Source organism: Ranitomeya imitator, chromosome 1, assembly GCF_032444005.1.
Source record: "Ranitomeya imitator isolate aRanImi1 chromosome 1, aRanImi1.pri, whole genome shotgun sequence".
Taxonomy (NCBI): domain Eukaryota; kingdom Metazoa; phylum Chordata; class Amphibia; order Anura; family Dendrobatidae; genus Ranitomeya; species Ranitomeya imitator.
Window position 1 is genome coordinate 166,069,270 of NC_091282.1, and position 26,441 is coordinate 166,095,710.

Sequence of the window (26,441 nt, forward strand, 5' to 3'; positions counted from 1 at the left end):
AAGACCGGTGCATGCAAAGTCCCTTCCAATACTGATTCACTGCAGACTACGGCCAGTTAAGAGAAGCATAAAGTGTCATCAAAGGTTTTTTTCACATTTAATGAGTTTTGCAAGAAACGTTTTTTCTTTTGCAGATCTAATAATAATAAACTCAGCTACAACGACCCACTGAATATCCAGTGATCCATCTCCGCAGCTGCCCCTAGTCACCGTCAACAGGCAGGAGCGGTGTCACCGCAAGTACAGCACGTGACCGCTGCAGCCAATCACTGCTCAGTGATGATGCCAAGGTAGTCAACACAAGGGATTGGCTGCAGCAGTCATGTGCTTGACATCACCAGTACAGCCTCTCAACAAAGATTGGCAGCAGAGACATCTGCAAGCCTATGGAATAAAGAAGATTTTCTGTGGAAAACCCTTTTAATTTTTTTTTTATTTTTGTGTGACGGGAAATTGTTTAAAACAATAATTCGGTATCTGTTTCACATGTTCCAAAAACTGCACCAAAGATGCATAGTGTAATGCATTTTTAAAGGGAACTTGACAACTGATCTATACGTTGTCCAATCCATGGGCAGCGGGTACCAGACCGTGGTTGTATGATCTCAGCCAGATATGGCGGAGTGGTTGAGTCACATGGCAGATTATAGAAATCCTTGTTTGTTTCTAATGGCTGTACCTAATTTTTATGGAAAGCTATCCTTATGAATGGAGAAACGACACCATATTGTTTTTGCAAGCATTGGCAACGTTATATAACTGTTAAATCTAAACAATAAAAATGTGCTAAAAGCAGACGCCCAGGCATGTATTCTAAGGCTACTTTCACACTAGCATCGCAATGCGTCGTTTTGCAGAAAAAAACGCATCCTGCAAAGTTCTTTGCAGGATGCGTTTTTTCTCCATAGGCTTGTATTAGCGACGCATTGCCGCACGTCGCAACGATCGTGCGACGGTTGCGTCGTGTTGTGGCGGACCGTCGGCACCAAAAAACGTTTCTTGTAACGTTTTTTAGCGCGTTGTGTCCGCCATTTCCGACCGCGCATGCGCGGCCGGAACTCCGCCCCCTCCTCCCCGCAACTCACAATGGGGCGGCGGATGCGTTGTAATAATGCATCCGCTGCCCCCATTGTGCTGCGTTCTCAGAGGATGCGTCGGTACGTCGGCCCGACGCACTGCGACGGGCCGACGTTAGTGTGAAAGTAGCCTCATTCAGACTCGTATATTGCGCATGCCTATCGTTTTAAACCTTTTTTCATATTCATGAACAAGGCATGTGTAAAATTAATGAATCCGATACACGCTGCAATAAGGAGGCATAATAGATCACCACTAATCCGTATTAAAGGGTTACTCCTATCTTCGGGAATGAGTATTGCTGTACAATGCCTGTCAATAGCAGTTTTGCAATTTACCACTTCTGAAAATTTTCAACCATTTTTGAGATATTGCCACTTTTGAAGCTGGCAAGGATTTTTGTTGTCTCATTATCACAGACTGCTTCAGCGCAGTGCTTACAAGCATCACAGCGGTGGAGGTCAGTCTCTTAATTTAATATCTCAAAGAATGGCTGTAAATTGAAAAAGTGCTTATCCATTTATGAGGATGCAAATAACCCTTTGGCCGGGGTGACACTTGCGAGTGCAATGCGAGAAACTGGCATCAATACCCTGCACTCGGGACCGGAGTGTGCGATGTATGTATTTCTATGCAGCCGCACGCTCCGGTCCCCAGTGCCGGGTATTGATGCCAGTTTCTTGCATTGCACTTGCAAGTGTGACCCCGGCCTTTAAAAGGAATCTGTCATCAGATTTCACACCCAAAACTAGATGCACACGTAGCTTTTTCAAAGACAAGTCCATCAATACCTTTACATCGCCAGTCTGTTTGTCTGTTACTGAAAAATCAGCATTTGCGTTGATATGCAAATGGAAACTTGTAGATCTTAAGCCTCTGTCACTCCAGCTCTATTTTCCGCCCAGCGCCATCTCTTCTTTCTTGACTGATGGCCTCCATGCTATGTGACCTCAGGCATAGGAACCTGAGCCATAGGCTGCTGTACCATGGCTCAATAAAGCGTATTTTGAAGATTTCTACACCTGGGTGGAGCGCTGTTCATTATGCATTGGTTGCTCAGGCATAGGAACCGTCAGTCAAGCTAAAGGAGGTGGCACTGGGCTGGAATAGAGCCGGAGTGACAGAGGCTCAAGATCTACAAATATCCATTGCAAATGCTGATTTTCTCGGTAACAGAGGAACAGACTGGTCATGGGAAGGTATTGCTGGACTTGTCTTTAAAAGAGCTACACGTGCATATAAATACTTTCGGGAGTGAAATCCTTCTGACAGATTCGCTTTAACAAATCTCCCCCTCACAGTACGGTGCGTTGTGTAGCGATCTGAGCACCCGTGTGTCCATTACATAACTAGGACAGATTGTTTTTGCCACTGGAATAATGTTCATTTTTTAATCCCAGGAAGCAGAGATCACGAAAGCCGATGATTCATGTACTAGAAAATGGTAGAGCTTTCTATCTTACAACGAATAACCTTTGATTTGAAGAAACCGTAGTACCCTTTTTTTTTTTTTACCCTTCCGGGTTTACTTTTCCACTACTGATTAATATAGATAAAATAATAGAATTACTGGTCTGCTCTCAGCCATTTAAAAGCTCTTTGTGTTAGGTAATGCACGGTGTTTATTTCACATTTACCACGTTGTCACTCACAAAACGCCCAACAAACAAACCATTAATCTCATCTTGTACGACCAAAATGCACATTTAAAAGCAGGATTCCATTAGTAAGTGCAATCTATCCCAGGAATCTTGGGAAAATATGATCTGCTGTATGAAGAGAAGAGTAATGTTTGCCACATCCAGATAAGAGTTAATCACACTTCTGCCTCCCGCAAATGGGAATCGGAGTCATTCTTTTTCATAATACAAAGGGTGACAGAATTTGCTTTGCTAAGTGCATGGCTGTCGGCATGTGGTATCGTGGCACAGATTTGCTTGCCTTGCTAAAGGGCCTCTATGGTTTGTTGTTCTCTTTTGCTATGAATTATTTTGAAAAAATTATTTTGGAGACCCTTTTCTCTCCCAACAGAAGGAGACCCCCAAACGTTCTCTCTCAGAGAGCAAATCTTAAGGGGAATCCGTCACCTAGCTTTTACCACTTAAGAGCAGAATAATATAGAGACCGAGATCCTGATTCCAGTGATGTGTAACTTATTGGGCTGCTTTCTGTAGTTTTTATAAAATGACTGTTATCAGCAGGAGATTGTCACTAGAGGACTAGTAAACCTGATGACAGGTAGTCTAACCACGCCCCCAACACTGATTGGCAGATTACTGCCTATGCACCTTGTAAACAGAAACTGCCAATCAGTGGTGTGGGCGGGGTTATACAGAGCTCAGCATTCAGAGCACTGCTAGATCTGCAGTAGATAAAACAGTGATTTTTATAAAAATTGCAGCAAGCAGCCCAGTAAGTGATACACCGCTGGACTTTTATCGACCCTGAGTATTTTCACTGGTGCAGAAACACAGCGTCTTATAGTACCAGCAAAGTGGTTGGGATCTATAGAAACCTCATGCCCACTGTGCTACTTTTCACTCAATGTAAACTGACCTGCGATGTGTTTTTTCCAGTCCGCAGAACTGTGCGAACTGGAAAAAGACTGTGCGGAATTTCCCCATAGACCTGCATTAGATGTGGAAAATCTGCAGCAAAAAAAATGCACATGTGTTTTGGTGTGTTTCCATTGTGGAACTGCATCAAAAACACTTGTATTCCGTACCTAAGTATCAATACATTTTTGTCAAAGCAAAAAATCAGGAAGTAACAAAAACAAAGCAGCTTTATTTAAATCATGACAAACTAAATTAGAGACAAAATGCTGCATCATAAACGTATGTAACAAAAAACGCAATAATTTGCATAATATTATTATTATTATTATTATTATTTATTGTTATAGCGCCATTTATTCCATGGCGCTTTACATGTGAGGAGGGGTATACATAATGAAAACAAGTACAATAATCTTAAACAATACAAGTCATAACTGGTACAGGAGGAATGAGGACCCTGCCCGCGAGGGCTCACAATCTACAAGGGATGGGTGAGAATACAGTAGGTGAGGGTAGAGATGGTCATGCAGCGGTTTGGTCGATCGGTGGTAGCTGCAGGTTGTAGGCTTGTCTGAAGAGGTGGGTCTTCAGGTTCTTTTTGAAGGTAGGTGCAGACATTCTGCAGTGTCAAAAACTCAACAAATACTCATCTTGGGAATGTAGCCTATCACGCTGTGTTTTTACGCAGTGAAAATACGCAGCATAAAAACTCATCAAAAATCTCTAATAGGCACAAAGTCTTCTGAGTAGCACGGCATCATTTACATTCCTTGCTTCAAATGTATGATGAGGAGGAAGGAAGACTCTTGCGTTTTTGTACTTAAAGGTCACTGAAAGCTCTATGTACCGTATATACTCAAGTATAAGCCGACCCCCCTAATTTTGCCACAAAAAACTGGGAAAACTTATTGACTCAAGTATAAGCCTAGGGTAGGAAATGCAGCAGCTACCGGTGAATATCAAAAATAAAAATAGATACCATATAATGCTCCATACTGTTCATTATTGCCCCATAGATGCTCTGTATAAAGCTGTGCCACATATAATGCTCCATACCGTTCATTATTGCCCCATAGATGCTCCATATAAAGCTGTGCCACATATAATGCTCCATACTGTTCATTATTGCCCCATAGATGCTCCATATAAAGCTGTGCCACATATAATGCTCCATACTGTTCATTATTGCCCCATAGATGCTCCATATAAAGCTGTGCCACATATAATGCTCCATACTGTTCATTATTGCCCCATAGATGCTCCATATAAAGCTGTGCCACATATAATGCTCCATACTGTTCATTATTGCCCCATAGATGCTCCATATAAAGCTGTGCCATATATAATGCTCCATACCGTTCATTATTGCCCATAGATGCTCCATATAAAGCTGTACCACATATAATGCTCTATACCAGGGGTGTCAAACTGCATTCCTCGAGGGCTGCAATCAGGTCATGTTTTCAGGATTTCCTTGTACTGCACAGGTGATAATTTAATCACCTACACAAATAATGAGTTGGTGATTAAATTATCACCTGTGCAGTACAAGGAAATCCTGAAAACATGACCTGTTTGCAGCCCTCGAGGAATGCAGTTTGACACCGCTGCTCTATACCGTTCATTATTGCCCCATAGATACTCCATTTAAAGCTGTGCCACATATAATGCTCCATACCGTTCATTATTGCCCCATAGATGCTCCATTTAAAGCTGGGCCATATATAATGCTGCTGCTGCAATAAAAAAAAATACTCACATACTCACCTCTCTTGCTGCCCACAGCTCCTCAGCGTCCTGTCTCTCCGCACTGACTGTTCAGGCAGAGGGCGGCGCGCACACTAGTACGTCATCGCACCCTCTGACCTGAACAGTCACAGCAAGAGGAGGTGAAGACGGAGCGGCGCCCGGCGGGTGGAATGCGGACAGGTAAATATGACATGCTTACCTGCTCCTGGCGTCCCTGGCTCCTTAACCCGGACAGATGGTCTCCGGGCACTGCAGCCTCTTCCTCTGTCAGCGGTCACTGGTACCGCTCATTACAGGAATGCATATGCGGCTCCACCCCTATGGGAGTGGAGTCCATATTCATAACTTTAATGAGCGGTACCACATGATTGCTGAACAGAGGAAGAGCTGCGGCACCCGAAGACCATGGGACAGGTAGGGACAGCGCCAGGAGCGCCGGAAGCAGGTGAGTATGCGACAGTCCTCTCTCCCCCTCACCCGCCGACCCTGCCGCCGACCATGACTCGAGTATAAGCTGAGAGGGGCACTTTCAGCCCAAAAATTTGGGCTGAAAATCTCGGCTTATACTCGAGTATATACGGTAGTCAATGAAATGTATAGAGAAAGAATTGAAAAAGGACACATGGCATAAGGTAAGACAGCGAAACTACCAATACCTGGTTTAAAAACAACAATATCACTGTGCTTGATTGACAAGCAAACTCGCCTGACCTTAACCCCATAGAGAATCTGTGGTATTGTCAAGAAGAAGATGAGACACCAGACCCAACAATGCAGACGAGCTGAAGTCTGCTATCAAAGCAACCTGGGCTTCCATAACACCTCTGCAGTGCCAGAGGCTGATCGCATCCATGCCATGCCACATTGATGCAGTAATTGATGCAAAAGGAGTCCCGACCTAGTATTGAGTGCATTTACTGAACATACATTTCAGTAGGCCAACATTTCGGATTTTAAAATCATTTTTCATGCTGTTGTTATAAAGTATTTTAATTTACTGAGATAATAACTTTGGGGTTTTCATTGGCTGTAAGCCATAATCATCAACATTAACAGAAATAATCACATAAAATAGATCACTCTGTTTGTAATGACTCTATATAACATATGATTTTCACTTTTTGTACTGAGGAACTGAAATAAATGAACTTTTTGATGATATTCTAATTTTGTTAGAAGCACCTGTAATTGTAAGGTGTAAATCCAGCTTAAAGGGAACCTGTCACCCCGTTTTTTGAGATTGAGCTATAAATACTGTTAAATAGGGCCTGCGCTGTGTGTTCCTATAGTGTATGTAGTGTACCCCGATTCCCCATGTATGCTGAGAAATAACTTACCAAAGTCGCCGTTTTCGCCTGTCAATCAGGCTGGTCAGGTCGGGAGGGCGTGGTGACATCGGTGGTTCTTCCTCAGCTTTACGTTGGTGGCGTAGTGGCGTAGTGGTGAACAAGCAGCGCGTGATCTGCGCTGTAATCCCTTGCATCGGTGGGGGCGGCCATCTTCCTGGGGCCGCGCGTGCGCAGATCGAGTGCTCTGCTGCACGGGGCTTCAGGAAAATGGCCGCGGGATGCCGCGCGTGCGCATTAGAGATCGCGGCGGCCATTTTCCCAAAGCCGAGATGCAAACTCGGCTTTGGGAAAATGGCCGCCGCGATCTCTAATGCGCACGCGCGGCATCCCGCGGCCATTTTCCTGAAGCCCCGTGCAGCAGAGCACTCGATCTGCGCACGCGCGGCCCCAGGAAGATGGCCGCCCCCACCGATGCAAGGGATTACAGCGCAGATCGCGCGCTGCTTGTTCACCACTACGCCACTACGCCACCAACGTAAAGCTGAGGAAGAACCAGCGATGTCACCACGCCCTCCCGACCTGACCAGCCTGATTGACAGGCGAAAACGGCGACTTTGGTAAGTTATTTCTCAGCATACATAGGGAATCGGGGTACACTACATACACTATAGGAACACACAGCGCAGGCCCTATTTAACAGTATTTATAGCTCAATCTCAAAAAACGGGGTGACAGATTCCCTTTAAGCTGCAAATAAGTGTTTTATTGCATTGCTGTGTAGATGTCTGCCGATTTGGTAACAATGAGGGCAAAAAAAAAAAGACCAAACTAGATCTGACAATCAATGCATTAGCTCTCTGTAATCGTATCCCGATGCCAGGTACAGGCTTCTGATTTCAACAACGCAATGCATGCATTTCCTGAATGAAGATTGAATGGAGCGCAGGCTGCTTACTCATACACTTCATGGCTGTTCTTGGCCGGCTCCCCAAGATTCTTTTACTAAGCGTTGCACTGGCATTCTGTCAAGTGGTTTTTTTTTTCCTCTCCTATTAGGCACCCTGTCTAACCAAAGTGTGTGCTGTCATTATAAATTTATGAATAATGGATATTTCTGGGTGTAGGCAGTACAGGATGTTCAAAAAGCAATGAGGTAAAAGCTATTTGCAAGGATCAGAAGGGTCTTAATATCAGATTAGTTCCAATACGCCTAGCTTTGGTGAACTTGTCTTCACCTCATATTCAGAGTATATATTTTAACTTAATAAATGAAAAGTATACAGCAAAACAGATACACTGGGTTATGCCAAGTGAACGGCCTGAGGGGCCAGTCATGAAGTTTTTTCTATTTATTGAGTGTTCAGATTTATTACTAATTTACTGAAAGAAGCACTTCCAGCTAATGTATATTAAATGTAGATGTAGTAATATACTCACTGATCGCCGGCTTTACCAGTCTCCAGCACTATTCTGGTCCTCTTCTTCTGGATCACATGACAACTATTCCGACTTGCCAGATCGCTGTGCTCTGTGTGTGACCTGGAAGTCTCTATTAGGGCTCATACTTGCGTGCGAGAAACTCGGATAAGTCTCGCACGTCAATACCCGGCACTCAGGAGCGGAGCGTGCAGCCACAATACATGCAGCTGCACGCTCCGCTCCTGAGTGCCGGGTGTTGACGTGCGAGACTCATCCGAGTTTCTCGCATGTGAGTATGAGCCCTTACACTGAGCCCATGGAGCCGTGCAATGTATAGAGACACTTCCGGTTTGCACAGCGAGCAGAGCGATCCAGCACACTTACACTACATATACCGTACATTTCCACAGGTTTAGGTAATATAATATGTAGTGGAAGTGCTCCTTTAAATTAACAAATTAGGAGTTTTTTCATCACTTACATTTTTAAGCTAAATAATTTAGCAGTATATAGACATAAATCAAATTCCCTGCGCTGTGTAGCCAGGCGGCGCTCATAGGAATCCGGCAATGCCAACCACAGGGGTCTCCTGCAGACCCTGGGTTGTCATACCAACACATCGGCGACCCATGGTCATGTGTCTCGGGTGGCGATATGTGAGATTAGTGACGCGCAACCAGTGCGAGCATGTTAAATGCTGTTGCCAGAGATTGACATCGACATTTAACATGTTAACAGCTGCGGGTGGATCGCGATTCCACCTGCGGCTGTTATGGGCACCTGTCAGCGCACAGCAAACATGGAGCCAACCTTAGACGTATCTATACTTGTTGGGGCTCTGCCAGCCCGATCCCGACACTCGTTTCACGTGCAGCTTTCTCAAGGGAAGGTGTCCCTGCAGACACTGTAGCTAAGGCTACGTTCACATTGGCGTTCCGCCAATGTGCGTCGCTGTTGCGCCGGCGACGCAGCGGCGACGCGCCCCTATGTTTAACATAGGGGACGCGTGCGTTTTTAGGGTGGCGTTTTTCGACACTTGCGTCGTTTCCGACGCTAGCGTCGGACGCAAGAAAATGCAACAAGTTGCATTTTCTGTGCGTCCGATTTTGGTCAAAAAACGACGCACGCGTCGCAAAACGCGCGCGTTTTTTCATGCGTCGCGCGTTGCGTCGCCGACGCAGGGCGGCGCAACGCTAGTGTGAACGTAGCCTCAGGCTACTTTCACATTAGTGTTGTGCACTGCACGTCGCAATGCGTCGTTTAGGAGAAAAAACGCATCCTGCAAAATTGCTTGCAGGATGCGTTTTTTCTCCATTGACTAACATTAGCCGTGTTGTGGCGGACCGTCGGCAGCAAAAAACGTTACATGTAACGTTTTATGCTGCGTTGTGTCCGCCATTTCCGACCGCGCATGCGCGGCCAGAACTCCGCCCCCTCCTCCACGCAACTCACAATGGGGCAGCGGATGCGCTGGAAAAATGCATCCGCTGCCCCCCATTGTGCGGCGCTTGCACAGTATGCGTCGGTAAGTCGGGCCGACGCAGCGCGACAGCCCCGTATCGACGCTAATGTGAAAGTAGCTTAAATTGTACTCACTGATCATAGCTCTGCCATTAAAGAGCCGAGTTAAACAGACACTGTTTTTGCGCTCCTCGCTGGAGAGTTAGTTAAACTCTGATAGTTGACATGTTACGATTGGTTGAATTACCAATTGTTTCTGTACTTTTAGCTGACAAATTTCGAATGTTAAAAGATTTCACAAATTTTGTTTGTGTGTGTAAATCTAGAAATACTTATAATCTATAAACATGGTCCCCATGCCAAAATAAGACTCCTCATGTCATACTTTGTTTCCTAGTATAAACCTATAAATGGGTTTTCCTCTACTCAGACAAAACCTTCTAAATCCCTATGTTTCCTTCAGTAAAATAATAATACTCATCCCTGGTGCTGGTGTCATTCTAGCGGTGTTGGTACTCGCTGTCCCAGGGTTCGCTTGACATTATGTCGTGCGATCCTTGCGGCCAATCAGCTTCCCTCTACCTTTCTTCAGACAAATCAAGGCATCCGGAGGAAGTGAGAGAACAGCCGCAGCCCTTATTTGTCAATTATGCCTGTAGGAGGATTGGCCACAGGGATCGCATGACATAACACGAGAGCAAATGCCTATACTGCTGGAATGGCGGCAGCAACGCAAGTGAGTATAATGTTTTACTGGTGGAAACATGGGGATTCAGAAGGGGTTGTCTAAGTAATGAACAATCCCTTTAAATAATTATTCAAAGCTGACTGCCATGTTTTACTAATCTGGAATTGGGTGTTATGTGTTACATAGCAGATAACGGCAGTGTGGGGCCTTTATACTCTGGATTACTATGCACTGCCTGGACTAGAATTGTAGAATACAAATGGCCTGATTTTACTTATGAAAAATCTTCCTGTAAATATTCATTGCTTGGAACATGTGGACTTTGATTTGTGATTTTTTTTTTTTACATCTCCTATTTCTGCACACTCTGAATGTGACAAGATCGAAGCCATGCCTTTTAGTCCCGGATCCTCTGTAGCCCCAGTGTTCTGCTTTCCCAGCGGTGCAATTTTCCAGAGGAGGAATGCCCTGATTTATTCAGGGGAGGCCTGCTATGTGGCCAAGCTGTTTGTTTGGATTTTTTGTGACCTTTGAAGAAGTGACAAGCTACAAATGTATCTTCCCCGGTTGTGGCATGCCTTGTGTTTTTCTTCGAAGACGTCTTGTGAGAAGCAGAGCAGGCTTGAAATTCGATTTGCTCCATGCAGGAGAACTAGATTGTTCTGTCTGTGAGAAGTGTAGCTAGAATTTTCGTTTGCGTAGACTGAAATTTGATATCCATTTTTTTTTTCTTCCTCTGTATGTACACGGATTGGAATATTAGCTTACCACCTGTGTTTTCCTGGCAAGGTTTCCCAGGCTGTAAAGTAACATCAGGGTGGTCAAACCTAATAGCCACAAAGAATGTACCGTATGTTTAGTAGCATTCTTCTCTTGCAATGGCTAGTCTGGGTTTTTCTGTTGTACCACACCGATTTACAGATATCATCATTCAGACTCATAAAATGTGATCATTACTTTATCTGATATTTCACCATGTAAGAATCGTACTGGTCATGAATGCAATATGTGGTTGGAAATTCATACATCCACATTAGCTAATAATATTTTTGTCTTGTGAGAAAATCCTGTATGAGTAGAGGAAAATGTGAATAGGGGTCTCTGTAATGTAGCCATGATGACCCTCCGTGAGAGAGGGAAATCGGTATGGCGGTCTTCTCCATAAATGACCATAGACATTTTCCAGATTTTGTTCGAATGAGGATATTTCTGAAAGGGAGTTTTCCAGCCTGAGCAGAAAAGTCTGTGTGTGACTGCAGACTGACAAATTGTGACAGTGCGCAATACACTCTCTATCACGATCCCACCATATTCCCTGTTCGAATAGGCGGTCATGTGTTGGCAAAAACGCATTTGCACAGTTGCCATCACTTGCCCTTTGCGTCTCTTAATGCTCTTTTGAGAGAAGTCAAGGAGAATGTAGTCGGCACGTGACGGTAACGATGCAAATTCACATGGTCATGTGATCACCACCTTCTCCAGTATTGTAACAGCGTGCACATTCCATACTGCCAGGATTCAGCCGTCTGTAGTCATGTAGAATGACTACAGACTTTTCTTCTCAGCCTTGAAAACCATTTTAAAGGGAATCTTGTAAAACAACCTAAGCCCACAATTATTTTGGGGGGTCATTTTACTTTCTGAAAAACAACGTCATCCACACCTTTACTTATGCGACCTAGTGCTCCCTGTCCAAACAATCTCTGATCATATGAAAGTGAGGTTGAAGTGCTCTGGGAGTGTCACAGCACTTCTCTAGCATCTCCCGTTCCAGCTGTATGACCCACCTTCATGTTCTTGAATCCTTCTGACAGATTCACTTTAAATTCATTCATCTCAACTCCCTGAAACGTATGTTCACTTGTGTCTTGTTTATTTTCAATAGTAGGAATGAAAAAGGGCGCTATCGGACACCTCTGACAATGGCTTACTTTTTGTGGAACAAGGGATGGAGCATGTTGAAATCCCAACCTAATAAAATTGAAAGGTTTACAACATAGTTATCTAATGGACATTAAAAGAAAAGATTAAGAGCTATAAAGATATCAGTATACACTAGTAGCATTGCTTTTATTCATATAGCCCTGGGTCTTTTCTTTAGGCATATGTTTTATGTTATGTGAGCATGTAGCACGTACAGATTATATGTGGGTTGTGCTTGTTGATTTGCTACATATGTATTGTATATTGACACAATTAATACCATCACCACCATTTCACATTAAATGGGTTGTCCAGGAACCTCAGGTTTCTGCATAAAATAAAAATAGCTATACCTACCTATTGGTATCCCAGCTTAATCAATGTCTTGTCACCTCTGCAGGGAATCGGTGTCCACTGATCACCTGTGGCCTCTACATCTATGCCCGAGCAGAGGAAACACTATGGACAGGATGTAAAGGCCTGAACCAATCAGCAGTTTATGCATGTGCTAGTTCGTCCTCAAGTTGGCCAACACCTTCAAATGTTGTGGACAAAAAAACGATCATCTGACAACTATTTCTCCCAACCTTCACAAACACAAGCACTCTAGGTTTTGAATATGCAAAGGGGAGAAAACTAATTGAGCATGTGTACATAGGACATGACCGATCCTTTTTTTCCTACAACATTGACTGAATTACCGCCAGCTAAACACCAGATATGTATTATATGGTTTACTGGTTTTATATGTGCCCAGAACAATCAGTAGAAGATTGTTCTGTGCTCATAGATTGAGACTGTCGTTGTCCTCGACAGCACAAGTCCTGTTTAATCATGTTGATGTGCTGCTGAGAAAGATGATCTTTTGTGCAAACCAAAAGATCATTTCACCCAACAGACTAACATTTTGCTCGTTTGTCAGGTGATCAGAAAGCAAGTTGACGCTACTCGATTATGGGGAAACGAGCGTTCACATTAGGGTTAGACTAATAATGCATGGCTACCTGTAGATAAGTTTACCCTAATGCTTTTTATCTCCAGAGGATTGAAATGAGTACACTTTTATCATTTCGATCCTTCCTTTTCCATAATTGGAATTTCTACTGGATCTAAGGACATAGCTGTTGATTTTCCTGGCCCATATGACATTTTTTGATTATTCCCTGTTCTGTACAAACCTAACTATTAAGAGAAATTTCTTGTTCCATTGTATTATAATAAAATGTGCTAACTACTCTATTTAAGAACAATACTATACATTCGTGGACAGGACATGTTAGATGCTAGATAGCAGCATTCACCCAGAATGAATTCTGCATTATTTCTTACTACTAAAACTCGTTGGGGAGCCAGCGGACTGTAGAGTCTCAAATTTTGCCATTACATTTTTGTCATTTGCAAGTTCTTCATTTCATTGTTGCTAAACGTATACTTGATATTAAGATATGTTTTAGTACTTAATTGTTTTTGCTACCTACTACCTACTTATAGCTACAGTATATAACTTTTTTTTATAATGTGTCAATATTTTTCTCTAATAGGTTACAGTCAGCAGCAAACACAGTGCCGCATACAGAAGTGCACAACAGACTTTGTGTCTCTAACGTCACATCTGAATTCAGGGAGTGATGGCTTTGACTCTGAGTTTTGTAAAGCCTTGCGGGCCTATGATGGCTGCACCCAGAGGACTTCGAAAGCTTGTCGTGGAAACTTAGTCTACCATTCTGCAGTGCTGGGAATCAGCGATCTTATGACTCAACGAAACTGCTCGAAGGATGGTCCCACATCTTCTACAAACCCAGAACTTTCAAATGACCATTGTAACTTCCACAGCAAGGTGACAGCCAGAGAACCAGGGGCTGGAGAAAAGCCTCAGCCCAATTACCTCTTCTGTGGCTTGTTTGGAGATCCACATCTCAGAACTTTTAAAGATCATTTTCAGACTTGCAAGGTGGAAGGAGCTTGGCCACTCATAGACAACAACTATTTGTCTGTACAAGTGACCAACGTGCCTGTAGTCCCTGGATCCAGCGCTACAGCCACTAACAAGGTAACTAAATAACAAGCCATGACTTGCTTTAACTTTGTGGGAGGTGAGGCGTGTCTGAAATCAATGGTAGGACTTTGTTTTACGTGTGAGTTTTCTTTTACAGCTAGTAATGTTTACTTGATATATTAATAGCCATTAAATCAAGCATCCATGATCTGTGGTTCAAGCTGCCATTGTGTAGGCTTATTTCATAAAAATGCACTTGGGGAGTCCGAGATACTTGAGGAGCCAATATACAATATTTTTTTTTCATTTTACTCATTCTGATTGCGCAATTAATTCCACAACACTTTATAGACTTTATCACAGTCCCCATTGGGGCTCACAATCTAAATTCTCTATCGGTATGTCTTTGGATGGTGGGAAAAAAAATGTAGTACCTAAATGAAACCCAAACAAACATACAAACTCCTTGCAGATGTTGTCCTTTACTGGGAACCCAGGACCTCAGCACTGCAAAACAACAGTGCTAACCACTGAGCCACTATGCTGCTACACAATGGATGCCAACAAACAGGGAAAGGTTTTCTGGAAAGAGAACAAATCAGAATCGTGTAGCTTTGAATGATATTGTGGGTACAGGTAGCAAATTGAAGACCATCTTTTACCATCTAAATCTAAAAATATGAAATTTTGCATACTGACATTTCAGTTTTACAGTATATACAGTGTGTACGGAAAGTATGCATACTCCTTTAAATTTTTCACTCTGTTTCATTGCAGTCATTTGGTAAATTAAAAAAAGTTCATTTTTATTCTCACTCTGCACATCATTTTGACTGAAAATACAGAAATGTAGTAACTTTTGTAAATTTGATAAACAAGAAAAACTGAAATATCACATGGTCATAAGTATTGAAGGTAAACTGATTAAATTTGAGGGTAAACTGATTAAATTTGCTGATGACACAAAGCTAGGAGGGATAGCTAATACTAGAGAAGAGAGAGATGATTCAAAATATATAAATAAACTGGAGCAGTGGGCAGCAACTAACAATGATTTTTAACAGGGAAAAATGCAAAGTACTACATCTGGGCAATAAAAATGAAAAAAGCATATACAGAATGGGAGGAATAGGGCTAAGCAACAGCACATGTGAAAAAGACTTGGGTATACTAATAGATCACAGACTGAACATGAGTCAACAGTGTGATGCAGCAGCAAAAAGGGCAAATACAGTTCTGCGATGTATTAACAGCAGCATACAGTCTAGATCACGTGACGTCATTATTGCCCTCTACTCCTCTTTGGTCAGACCTCATCTGGAATAATGTGTCCAGTTTTGGGCACCACATTTTAAAAAAGACGTCAACAAACTGGAGCAAGTTCAGAGAAGAGCGAACAGAATGGTGACTGGTCTGTAAACCATGTCCTATGAAGAACGTTAACAGGATTTGGGAATGTTTAGCTTGCAAAAAAGAAGACTGAGAGGAGACTTAATAGCTGTCTACAATTATCTCAAGGGCTGTCACATTGTAGAAGGAACATCTTTATTCACATTTGCACAAGGAAAGACTAGAAGCAATGGGATGAAACTGAATGGGAGGGGGCACAGATTAGATATTAGAAAGAACTTTTTGACAGATAGGGTGATCAATGAGTGGAACAGGCTGCCACGAGAGGTGGTGAGTTCTCCTTCAATGGAAGTCTTCAAACAGAGGTTGGACACATCTGTCTGGGATGATTTAGTGAATCCTGCTTTGAGTAGGGGATTGGGCCAGATGACCCAGGAGGTCCCTTCCAACTCTAACATTCTATGATTCTATTCAGACCCTTTGCTCAGTATTGAGTAGATGCACCCTTTTGAGCTAGTACAGCCATGAATCTTCTTAGGGATGGTGCAACAAGTTTTTCACACCTGGATTTGGGGATCCTTTGCCTTTCTTCCTTGCAGATTCTCTCCAGTTCTGTCAGGTTCGATGGTGAATGTTAGTGGACAGCCATTTTCAGGTCTCTCCAGAGATACTCAATTGGGTTTAGGTCAGGGTGCTGGGTCAGTCAAGAATGGTCAAAGAGTTGTTCTGAAGCCACTCCTTTGTTATTTTAGCTGTGTGCTTAGGGTCATTGTCTTGCTGGAAGGTGAATCTTCAGCCAAGTTTGAGGTCCAGAGCACTCTGGTAGAGGCTTTCATCAAGGATATCTCTGTACTTGGCCGCATTCATGTTTCCTTCAATGGCAACCAGTCGTTTTGTCCCTGCAACTGAAAAACACCCCCATATACTGCCACCACCATGTTTCACTGTTGGGATTTTATTGGGCAGGTGATGAGCAGTGCCTGGTTTTCTCCACACATACCGCTTAGAATTATCAACATAAAGGTCTATCTTCGTCTCATCAGACCAGAGAATACTTTTTCTCATAGTCTAGGAGACCTCCATGTGTTTTTTTTTTTTTTAGCAAACTCTATGCGGGCTTTCATATGTCTTGCACTGAGGAGAGGCTTCCGTCGGGCCACTCTGCCATAAAGGCCCTACTGGTGGAGGGCTGCAGTGATAGTTTGTAGAACTTTCTCCCATCTCCATACTTCATCTCTGGAGCTCAGCCACAGTGATCTTGGGGTTCTTCTTTACGTCTCTCACCAAGGCTCTTCTCCCACAATTGCTCAGTTTGGCTGGATGGCCAGGTCTAGGAATACTACTGGTGGTCCAGAACTTCTTCCATTTAAAGATTATGGAGGCCACTCTTCTCTTAGGAACCTTCAGTACTGCAGAAATTCTGTTGTAACCTTGGCCAGATCTGTGCCTTGCCACAATTTTGTCTCTTTGCTCCTTGGCCAGTTCCTTTGACCTCAAGATTCTAATTTGGTCTGACATGCGCTGTGAGGTTTTATATAGACAGGTTTGTGCCTTTCCAAATCAAGTCCTATCAGTTTAATTAAACATAGCTGGACTCCAATGAATGAATAGAACTGTCTCAAGGAGACTTAACTATAAAGCCCCCGTCACACACAGCGAGATCGCTAGCGAGATCGCTGCTGAGTCACAAGTTTTGTGACGCAACAGCGATCTCAGTAACGATCTCGCTATGTGTGACACGTAGCAGCGATCAGGCCCCTGCTGTGAGATCGCTGGTCGTGTCGGAATGGCCTGGGCCATTTTTTGATCGTTGAGGTCCCGCTGGGTAGCACACATCGCTGTGTTTGACACCTTACCAACGACCTCGCTGACAGGACGTCCCATTGAATCATCATGAAATAGCATCGTTCTACAGGTCTCTACAGGTCGCCGCATCGCTGCTGCGTCGTTGGTGAGATCTCACTGTTTGACATTTCACCAGCGACCACATAGCGACGCTTGAGCGATCCCTGACAGGTCGTATCGTTGTCGGAATCGCTCAAGCGTCGCTATGTGTGACGGGGCCTTAAGTGTCTGAGCAAAGGATCTGAATTCTTATGACCATGTGAAATACCAGTTTTTCTTTTTTACTATATTTGCAAAAATGTCTACATTTTGTTTTTTCTTCAGTCAAGATGGGGTGCAGAGTGTACATTAATGTGAAAAAAATAACTTTTTTGAATTTACCAAATGGCTGCAATGAACCAAAGAGTGAAAAATTTAAAGGGGTCTGAATACTTTACGTACCCACTGCATGTATCTATCTATCTATCTATCTATCTATCTATCTATCTATCTATCTATTGTATACCGTATATATTATTGTATATGCTATCCCAGACAATCCCAAATAAATCTTTACATACCTCCACATTGTCAAAGGCTACTGAACTTTACGCCAGTAGTAAGAATATAGACCTATGAACCTTACACACTCCTTGTTCTGTTCATGCCAATGAATACTGTGTATACAGGACTGCATTTTTAAGTTCATAAATTGTTTCACCAAAATTAATTTTCATCAGAAGTAGATTTTGCCTTGTTTTCTAACATGTGGATCGGAGAACACTTAGTGGTTTACACAAGTATCTTTAGCTCTTACAAATCATAAATAGGCATGCATGGCTTGCTCTTCGTCTGTGGTCCGATATTGGTGAGGGTCACAGGGGGTGGGGACCCCCTCTGGTTTATGAACTGTTAAACTGCAGGTGTGTTAAAATACTGTGGACATTAGGGGGACAGTTTTCATGCACTTTCTACTTATCCCATATGCTGGAAGCTAGGTAGCCATTTTCCCTGCATGTAGTAGAAGGGTGATTTACATCCAACAGAACTATAGTTGATGATCACTATTTTGTAGCCTCCAGTATTAAAAATATGTATGTTTTTTGCTGAAGCATTGCGGAGTTTCAGAGAAAACATACTTTGCGCCTAAACCCGCAAAGAGGTGACCAAGATGACTCGGCACTGGGGTGGGTCTCTGCCAGCTTCTGCTGGACCAACTGCTGCCTCCTATGTGGGTATAGGAAGAGACCAGACAATCAAGCACAGCCATGTAGTAGATTTCGGCGTGCACACCTGTAGGAGACGAGGTTCGAGTGGAACAGGAGTCTCAGATAATGATAAGGTTGAGAGTCCACTACATCCTCCCTTCATGCAAATGTGACATTTGATTGAAGTTGTGCAGAGAACAATCAAGGGTTTCGGTGGTGCTCTCCTTTTAATTGCAAATTTTTGTGAGGTTTCGGTTTTCTACAAAATTTTTCTCAAGCTATTGCTTCTGGATCACGCTGTGGTCCCAAAGAAAACATATAGGGTGCTATACAGTGCCTAGCTTATAAGGTCTCCCATTCATTGAACCCATTGTTTGGGAGCAAGAATTATCTGAAAAGTTCCCTTCAAACTCTGTATCAATAATACTACCATCATATTGGGTATTTCATGATTCAGATTAGCCCTGAGAAATATTTCACTGTCCTCTAAACCATTGCAGAATTATGCCATGAGGGAGAGCAGCTATAATTCATATCAAAATGTTCTTTCATTTCAGTAGAATGTCGTCTGTCTTTTACCCGCATTAAGTCTTAATTTTGTGAACAGCAAGCTCCATAGAAATAGAAGGCTGTAGTGCTCCTGGTAAAGCTGGGACAGATGGGGCCCTGCCGGCGGTGCACAGATTGTGCCAGGATGTATAAAACTGCATTTTACTGAAGTTCTTAAAAAATGGTAGCAGCAGAAGAGAGAAGAGCCTGTAAATGACTGCTCTCCTGTGAGCGCCGCCGTGCAGCGGGGGAAGAACAGCTACAGGGAACAGCCATTAATGAATAACCTGCTCTGTTATAGTGTCTCATAGTATGTGCTCCTGTATATTGGTTACTAGGAAGGAGCTTTGTCACATGGAACCTCATTAGCCGTAGAAACCTTGGTGTCATGGATATGCATTGCTGTGCATGTGTGTGTCCTCAGTATGTACTATGTAGGCTACGTATAGCTTTGCACATACAGATTGCATTCCAGCAATTTTCCCGACCAGTTCGTATGGATTTTTTCATTTAAAATCTCTCTGTGCCTCTATTTGAAATTGGAAGTGAATTGAATAAACCACTGTTCAATTGTACATTTTGTCTGTTTCTGGATGAGCCGGCAGCGCGCATCATAACCCACAAATCCTCCTGCTCAGCGAGTATTTGAAATTGGAGTAATATGGGAGTAATATGGAGCTGCACGTTGTGGCACATTTACACCAGTAGTTTTTAGGCCATTACGCGCACTGTTAATACAACCAGTCAGCGCTCGATTGAAGATCTGTAGACACAAACTATATTGGGGGGATTTTCCCCAAATCACAAGTTGTTCCCTATCCTTATGATAGTTAGTAACTTGCTTATTGCTGGGAGTCTGACAGATGGGATCTCCGAGAGATCGCAAAAATGTTTCAAATGTAATGAAGGAGGTGCATGATCAGCCCGTGCTCCATTCATTGTCTATGGGACTGCCGCGGATAGCTGAGTAGAGCACTATGGGGTTCTCCGTTCTCAGGATTGCTGTCATGCTGGTGGATCGTGGACCCACTGCGCCATTGACCGGGTTTTACCTGGAGGGATGTAACTAAGCAGCTGCCTGATATTCACTGGAGCCTCTGATGGTGAGGTCAGGCTTGAGCTACAGGTAGCCTCCAGGTACCACTCCAGGGCAGAGTCCGGTAATGTAGCAGCTGACCCCTAGGATCAGGGACGCTGGTTTGGATTCGGAGTCCCAAGCAGGATAGGATGCTGGTGCTGTTTCAGATAGCCTGACTTTTGGATTATAAAGACAGTATGGACAGTACAGGTTTGGATTACTAGACAAGTTACAGAGAAACAGGACAGGTTGCAGGAATTGGGACATGACAATGGCCTTAGCAGCTTAAAGACAAACTAAACTCTGAAGTTTCTCAGGCACCTCCCTCTTGGGGAAGGTGCTTTAAATACTTGGCGCCTCCCAGATAATGGCTGGGGACGCAATCGGAGTGTGCTGTTATGCTGAGGTAATTCAGTACCACAATGGACATAGAAGTCAGAGCACATACAGTGATCTGACAATACCCCAAAACATAGAACGAGCTCTGAGACGTGGGAACTCTGCTGACCGCAATCCCTAATCCTCTCCAACCACACTAGAGGCAGCCGTGGATTGCGCCTAACGCTCCCTATGCAACTCAGCACAGCCTGAGAAACTAGCTAGCCTGAAGATAGAAAATAAGCCTACCTTGCCTCAGAGAAATACCCCAAAGGAAAAGGCAGCCCCCACATATAATGACTGTGAGTTAAGATGAAAAGACAAACGTAGAGATGAAATAGATTTAGCAAAGTGAGGCCCGACTTACTAAACAGAGCGAGGATAGGAAAGGTAACTTTGCGGTCAACACAAAACCCTACAAACAACCACGCAAAGGGGGCAAAAAGACCCTCCGTACCGAACTAACGGCACGGAGGTACACCCTCTGCGTCCCAGAGCTACCAGCAAGCAAGAAAAAACAAATAGACAAGCTGGACAGAAAAAAACAGCAAACAAAATAGCAAAGCGGAACTTAGCTATGCAGAGCAGCAGGCCACAGGAACGATCCAGGAGGAAACAGGTCCAATACTAGAACATTGACTGGAGGCCAGGATCAGAGCACTAGGTGGAGTTAAATAGAGCAGCACCTAACGACTTCACCACATCACCTGAGGAAGGAAACTCAGAAGCCGCAGTACCACTCTCCTCCACTAACGGAAGCTCACAGAGAGAATCAGCCGAAGTACCACTTGTGACCACAGGAGGGAGCTCTGCCACAGAATTCACAACAGTGTGCACTGGCCCTTTAAGAAGTGGGGAGTGCACATGCTCTAAGCATGCTGTCAGGAGACCTATGTGACGTGCGCAGGTCCTTGGACACAGGAGGTGCGGCAGGAGCCGGGACAGCTGGTCGGCCGCCGCGGGTTGTATGTCAGCATCCCTAATGGAGGGAGGGCAAGGGCACTGGCGTTACAATTGCTGTGGGTCGGAACTCCAGGAATTAGCAAGTCATCCTATAGATAGGGGTTAACTTGTAATTTTGAGAAAGCCCCTTAAATGGTGATCATTAATTTTACATATGGTTTTTATAATGTCGACATCTCCCGAATAACTATCAGGCCATATAAAATATCCGATCAGCTGGTAAACAAGCGTTTGATGGTTCTTCAGCAGATTGCTGCCATGTTTGTGCCGGCCAGTGATCTGAGCGAGAATATTTACGGCCCATGCAATGCGATGGTGGTCACGGGTGATAATAAATTAAGGTTTTGGGGACTTCCATTTAACAAGTTTACATAGCAGGAACCTGAGCTTAGAATGGTTGCTAGGGACAGACTGCCTAACAGCAGCCATTACACGACGACTGTCAGACAGCACATCCTTAGCAACCGTTCTGCCTCAGAATTTCTGCCAGACTGAGCACAGGGAATATAGCGGTGTATTAGTTGTGTCTTTTATAGTGATGTGCTATGTGGCAATTAAAGGGGTTTTCTCTTTCTGTGGCAGCTTATAACATGTATTTTCTTCTCGCCTCCCGGTGTAAAGTGTGAATGGCGTATTTCTGATCTGCAAGCATTCAGCAAGGTGTGTGTCGTGCGTAAACTCTGAGCTGACTGCTACATTGTGTTTAGCAAACAGGCGTGTTGTTGCGATGGGCTTTGTAACATGTTTCAGTTTGTGCGCCTTTGTGTATCTCAGTGTGGTTTCGGACAAGTGCTTCATAGTGTCTACCTGCTTTACATGACTCACTCCCATTACATCACCTTTATACTATGTTGACATTTTTGCAGACGACGATGATGATGAAGAAACTAAGTATTTTTACCAGGGCAAAATAAATGGATTATCATTCAGATAAGTAAATCAGTCTATGATTGAAAATGAACATTGTCCATTGTAGATAAAACAGATGCTTTTTGCATAGATGTTTGAGAGATTTTTTTTTTTAGTTCCTTATTTATTTCAGAAATCTTAAATGGTTGTCAGGGGTTAGAAAACAGCACCACTTTGCCAGCTGGTTGTGTCTGGTAGTGCAACGGAGCCTTAGAAGTTGTAGTACCAGATTTACCTCATAGCACTTGAGCAGATTTATCAAGTGTCCATGTTTCTCATACCAACCAATCAGAACTCAGCATCCATTTGTTAAACTACTCTGGTAAAATGAAAGCTGTGCTGTGATTGGTTGCTGTAAGAAACAAAGACTCTTTTTATAAATCTATCCAAGTGTTACACCTAGTGCGCAGTGCTGGGCTGTTGACTGTTTGCATGACTTTTCTATTTAGTTCTTTATGCGTCTCTTTCCTCTGGCCCTATTGTTGGCTATATCTATAAAGCAATTACACGATTTTTGATTCCAATATAGGTCCCAATTAATCAACAACATTTGAAAAGACCCACCTACTATATTCAAAACTTTATTGCACAAATATATTAAAAATGGGGATCTAAAGCAGAGCCAAGTCAGAGATATGGGTGAGTAGGGATATTGACCCTGATAAAGGTCTCATTGTTTCGCTATCTTACCGCGGAGGTTTGCACCCTAAGGGTACCGTCACACTATACGATTTACCTACGATCACGACCAGCGATATGACCTGGCCGTGATCGTAGGTAAATCGTAGTGTGGTCGCTGGGGAGCTGTCACACAGACCGCTCTCCATCGACCAACGATGCTGAGGTCCCTGGGTAACCAGGGTAAACATCGGGTAACTAAGCGCAGGACCGCGCTTAGTTACCCGATGTTTACCCTGGTTACAAGCGTTAAACTAAAAAAAAAACAAACAGCACATACTTACATTCTGGTGTCCGTCAGGTCTCTTGCCATCTGCTTCCCGCACTGTGACTGCCGGCCGTAAAGTGAAAGTGAAAGCACAGCCGCTGTGCTCTGCTTTCACTTTACGGCCGGCAGTCACAGTGCTGGAAGCAGATGGCTAGAGACCTGACGGACACCAGAATGTAAGTATGTGCTGTTTGTTTTTTTTTTAGTTTAACGCTTGTAACCAGGGTAAACATCGGGTAACTAAGCGCGGTCCTGCGCTTAGTTACCCGATGTTTACCCTGGTTACAAGCGAACGCATCGCTGGATCGCATCGCTAGATCGGTGTCACACACACCGATCTAGCGATGACAGCGGGAGATCCAGCGATGAAAGAAAGTTCTAAACGATCTGCTACGACGTACGATTCTCAGCAGGATCCCTGATCGCTGCTGCGTGTCAGACACAGCGATATCGTAACGATATCGCTGGAACGTCACGAATCGTACCGTCGTAGCGATCGAAATGTTATAGTGTGACGGTACCCTTAGAGAAGCTAAGTGGCTCACCCTTTTTAATATATTTGTATAATAAAGCTTTGTATATAGTAGGTGGGTCTTTTCTAGTGTTTTTTCATAACTATAAAGCCCCTATAAACTATAGGTAGCTGTCACCCGACTCTGCGATGCGCAGGAGCGCTCACTCTGCCAAGCGCTCCTGTATTCTCTGTGAGAGATACACTGCCAGACTCTGTTGGAGGCATCTTATCTCTTAAAGAACAAAAGAATCTCCAGTCTAAAATAGAAAATCTTTAACTTTATCACATAATGGTAAAGTTTACGGATTACGTAAACCGTTACATTGGAGGTATCACATGGTATGGGCTCCCCACTTGCACCAACGTGACGTTCTGCACCCCCTGGGGACACGTAAGGTTAGCTTGCACAGTTTTACACAGACTGTACCAAGCTAACACCCCTGACCACACGGGTCCCGGGAGGCATGCGGAGTGAGAGGATGTTGCCTTCGCAGTCACTGACGTGGCATCACACTCACTCAAAACCCTGACAAGCTGAGAGGCTCCTTTCACTAGCACCAGTGAAACAGAGCGCTGCCAGCCCAGTAGGACTGCCACCAGTTCCTCGTTGGATATAAGTCCTGTCCGTTAACAGGATTATATTGGGCCAGAAACCAGCCCTAGTAGCATGGAAATTTAAACCAAGAAACGGACGTGTGGATTTGTGGATCAAGATAAAAGAGCAGCTGAAGGTTAAATTATATATTTAATCACCTTAAGGGCACACTAGACAATACACTATATACAATGGTAAGATATGCAAATACAATACTGATATCACAAAAGATATATTATAGATGGATCATGTCAATTACTGGGATGATTTTCAACCTTGTATTCGCTGGTCCGCAGGAGGCATGGGCTGCGAGCTGGCTCTAAGGTACTTCATGGCACATTACTCAACGTGACCACCCCTTTCAAAGTTTACCACATGCATATCAGAGAGGGAGACCACATGGCCTTGCACTATCCTTTATCCCTTTTGGGTCACACCCCTTTTGCCCTCTGTACTGATCCCAAATCCCCTCCCCTTGTCTCTAGCAGCTAAAAACTCCAAAACCTAAGATGAGTCATAACTCTTTAATGGACAGTCCTAGGGAGAAGGTTTTGCTATCTGTTACCAATTAACAGGGCTGCAGAATATGTTGGCGCTATAGAAATAAAATAATTATTATTATAATTAACTATTCTACGTATCTCCCCTCCCTGAGGTGTTAGAACGTAACGGGACCCTGGGAGGGGTTCGGTCCGTTCCAGAGATGTCAAAAGTGTACAAGATGTATGGCTACGTTGTATAGTATCTCCATATGTTTTTATTGGTTTTTTAGGCTACGTTCACATTAGCGTTGCGTCGGGCGCAGCTGCGGCGACGCATGCGTCATGCGCCCCTATATTTAACATGGGGGCGCATGGACATGCATTGTCTTGCGTTTTGTGACGCATGCGTCATTTTTGGCGCAAGCGTCAGGGCGCAGAGGACGCTGCAAGTTGCATTTTTTTGCGTCCAAAATCAAGCCAAAAATGAACGCATGCGTCACAAAACAATGCGCTTTTGCATGCGTTTTGCATGCGTTGTGCGTTGCGTCGCCAACGCAACACACAACAACGCAAATGTGAACGTAGCCTTAGAATGTTATTTGGCAGCCTCATCATGATTATATTGCAAGCAAGCCTTTGTCCTGCTCTGAGCTGGCTGACTCAAGATGTGAGGTCTGTCACACAGCTTTTTTAGGCTTGACCCCACCCCTCCCCCCTGAGCTTGATGTTCTCATACAGCTGCATGCTGAAGGGGGGTTTATAATCACATGCCAGATAGGATACAAATAATTAACCTGAAATTATATCTCCCATATTCTACACACCTGGTTTCTGGACATTTTTTAAACATTTTATACTGTACTTCTCTTTTTCTCTACAATGAACTTTATAGCATTTGTACTTGGTATGCTATGAATTTTCAGATTACTGGGATGTCCTTTTATGGCCGAAATGAAGCTGCAGGTTCACTGTTGTAAAAGATCCTGGAACAGATTTCTGAATAGGTCAGGCACCTCTATTTTGTTTTTTGGTCTGTTTCCCAATGGTTAGATCAACACACATTATTTTAATTTTTGGAATGTAATGATCCATCATGAAACCCCTTTAGCATAGAAACCATACTTTTACATATAAACCAACCTCACTTAGCAGTATGATCAGGGCCAGCATTAGGGGCAGGCAGACAAGGCAGCTGGCTAGGGCCCCTGCTCCTCCAAGGGCCCGCAGCTGAGCCAGTAGCATGTCACTAATAGCAGCACTCCACATGACCACGGAGGGACCCGGCGACACCCTCATCGCTGATTCAAGTTATCGGCATCACAGATACCGATACAGTTGAAAGCAGTGATGGAGGAGAGAGCATTAGCTGACGCTCCCTTTCCCATCACTCCCCCTCTGCTTGTGACTCAGCAGGCGTGCGATGGCATCACTTCATCATGTGCCACTCTGTGTCAGCAGTGGAGCCGATGAGATCAGAGCACCAGA

At 43.8% G+C, this 26,441-nt stretch overlaps 1 protein-coding gene across 2 annotated transcripts in view; it reads left to right on the forward strand.

Moving 5' to 3' along the window:
* RGMB (repulsive guidance molecule BMP co-receptor b) overlaps positions 1 to 26,441 on the forward strand; it is a 119,044-nt gene that overhangs the window by 69,950 nt on the left and 22,653 nt on the right. For both annotated transcript variants that reach the window (XM_069752148.1, XM_069752157.1), the window contains one exon: positions 13,706 to 14,214. In XM_069752148.1, the coding sequence (XP_069608249.1) occupies positions 13,706 to 14,214 (509 nt within the window). The remainder of the gene's footprint in view (positions 1 to 13,705; positions 14,215 to 26,441) is intronic.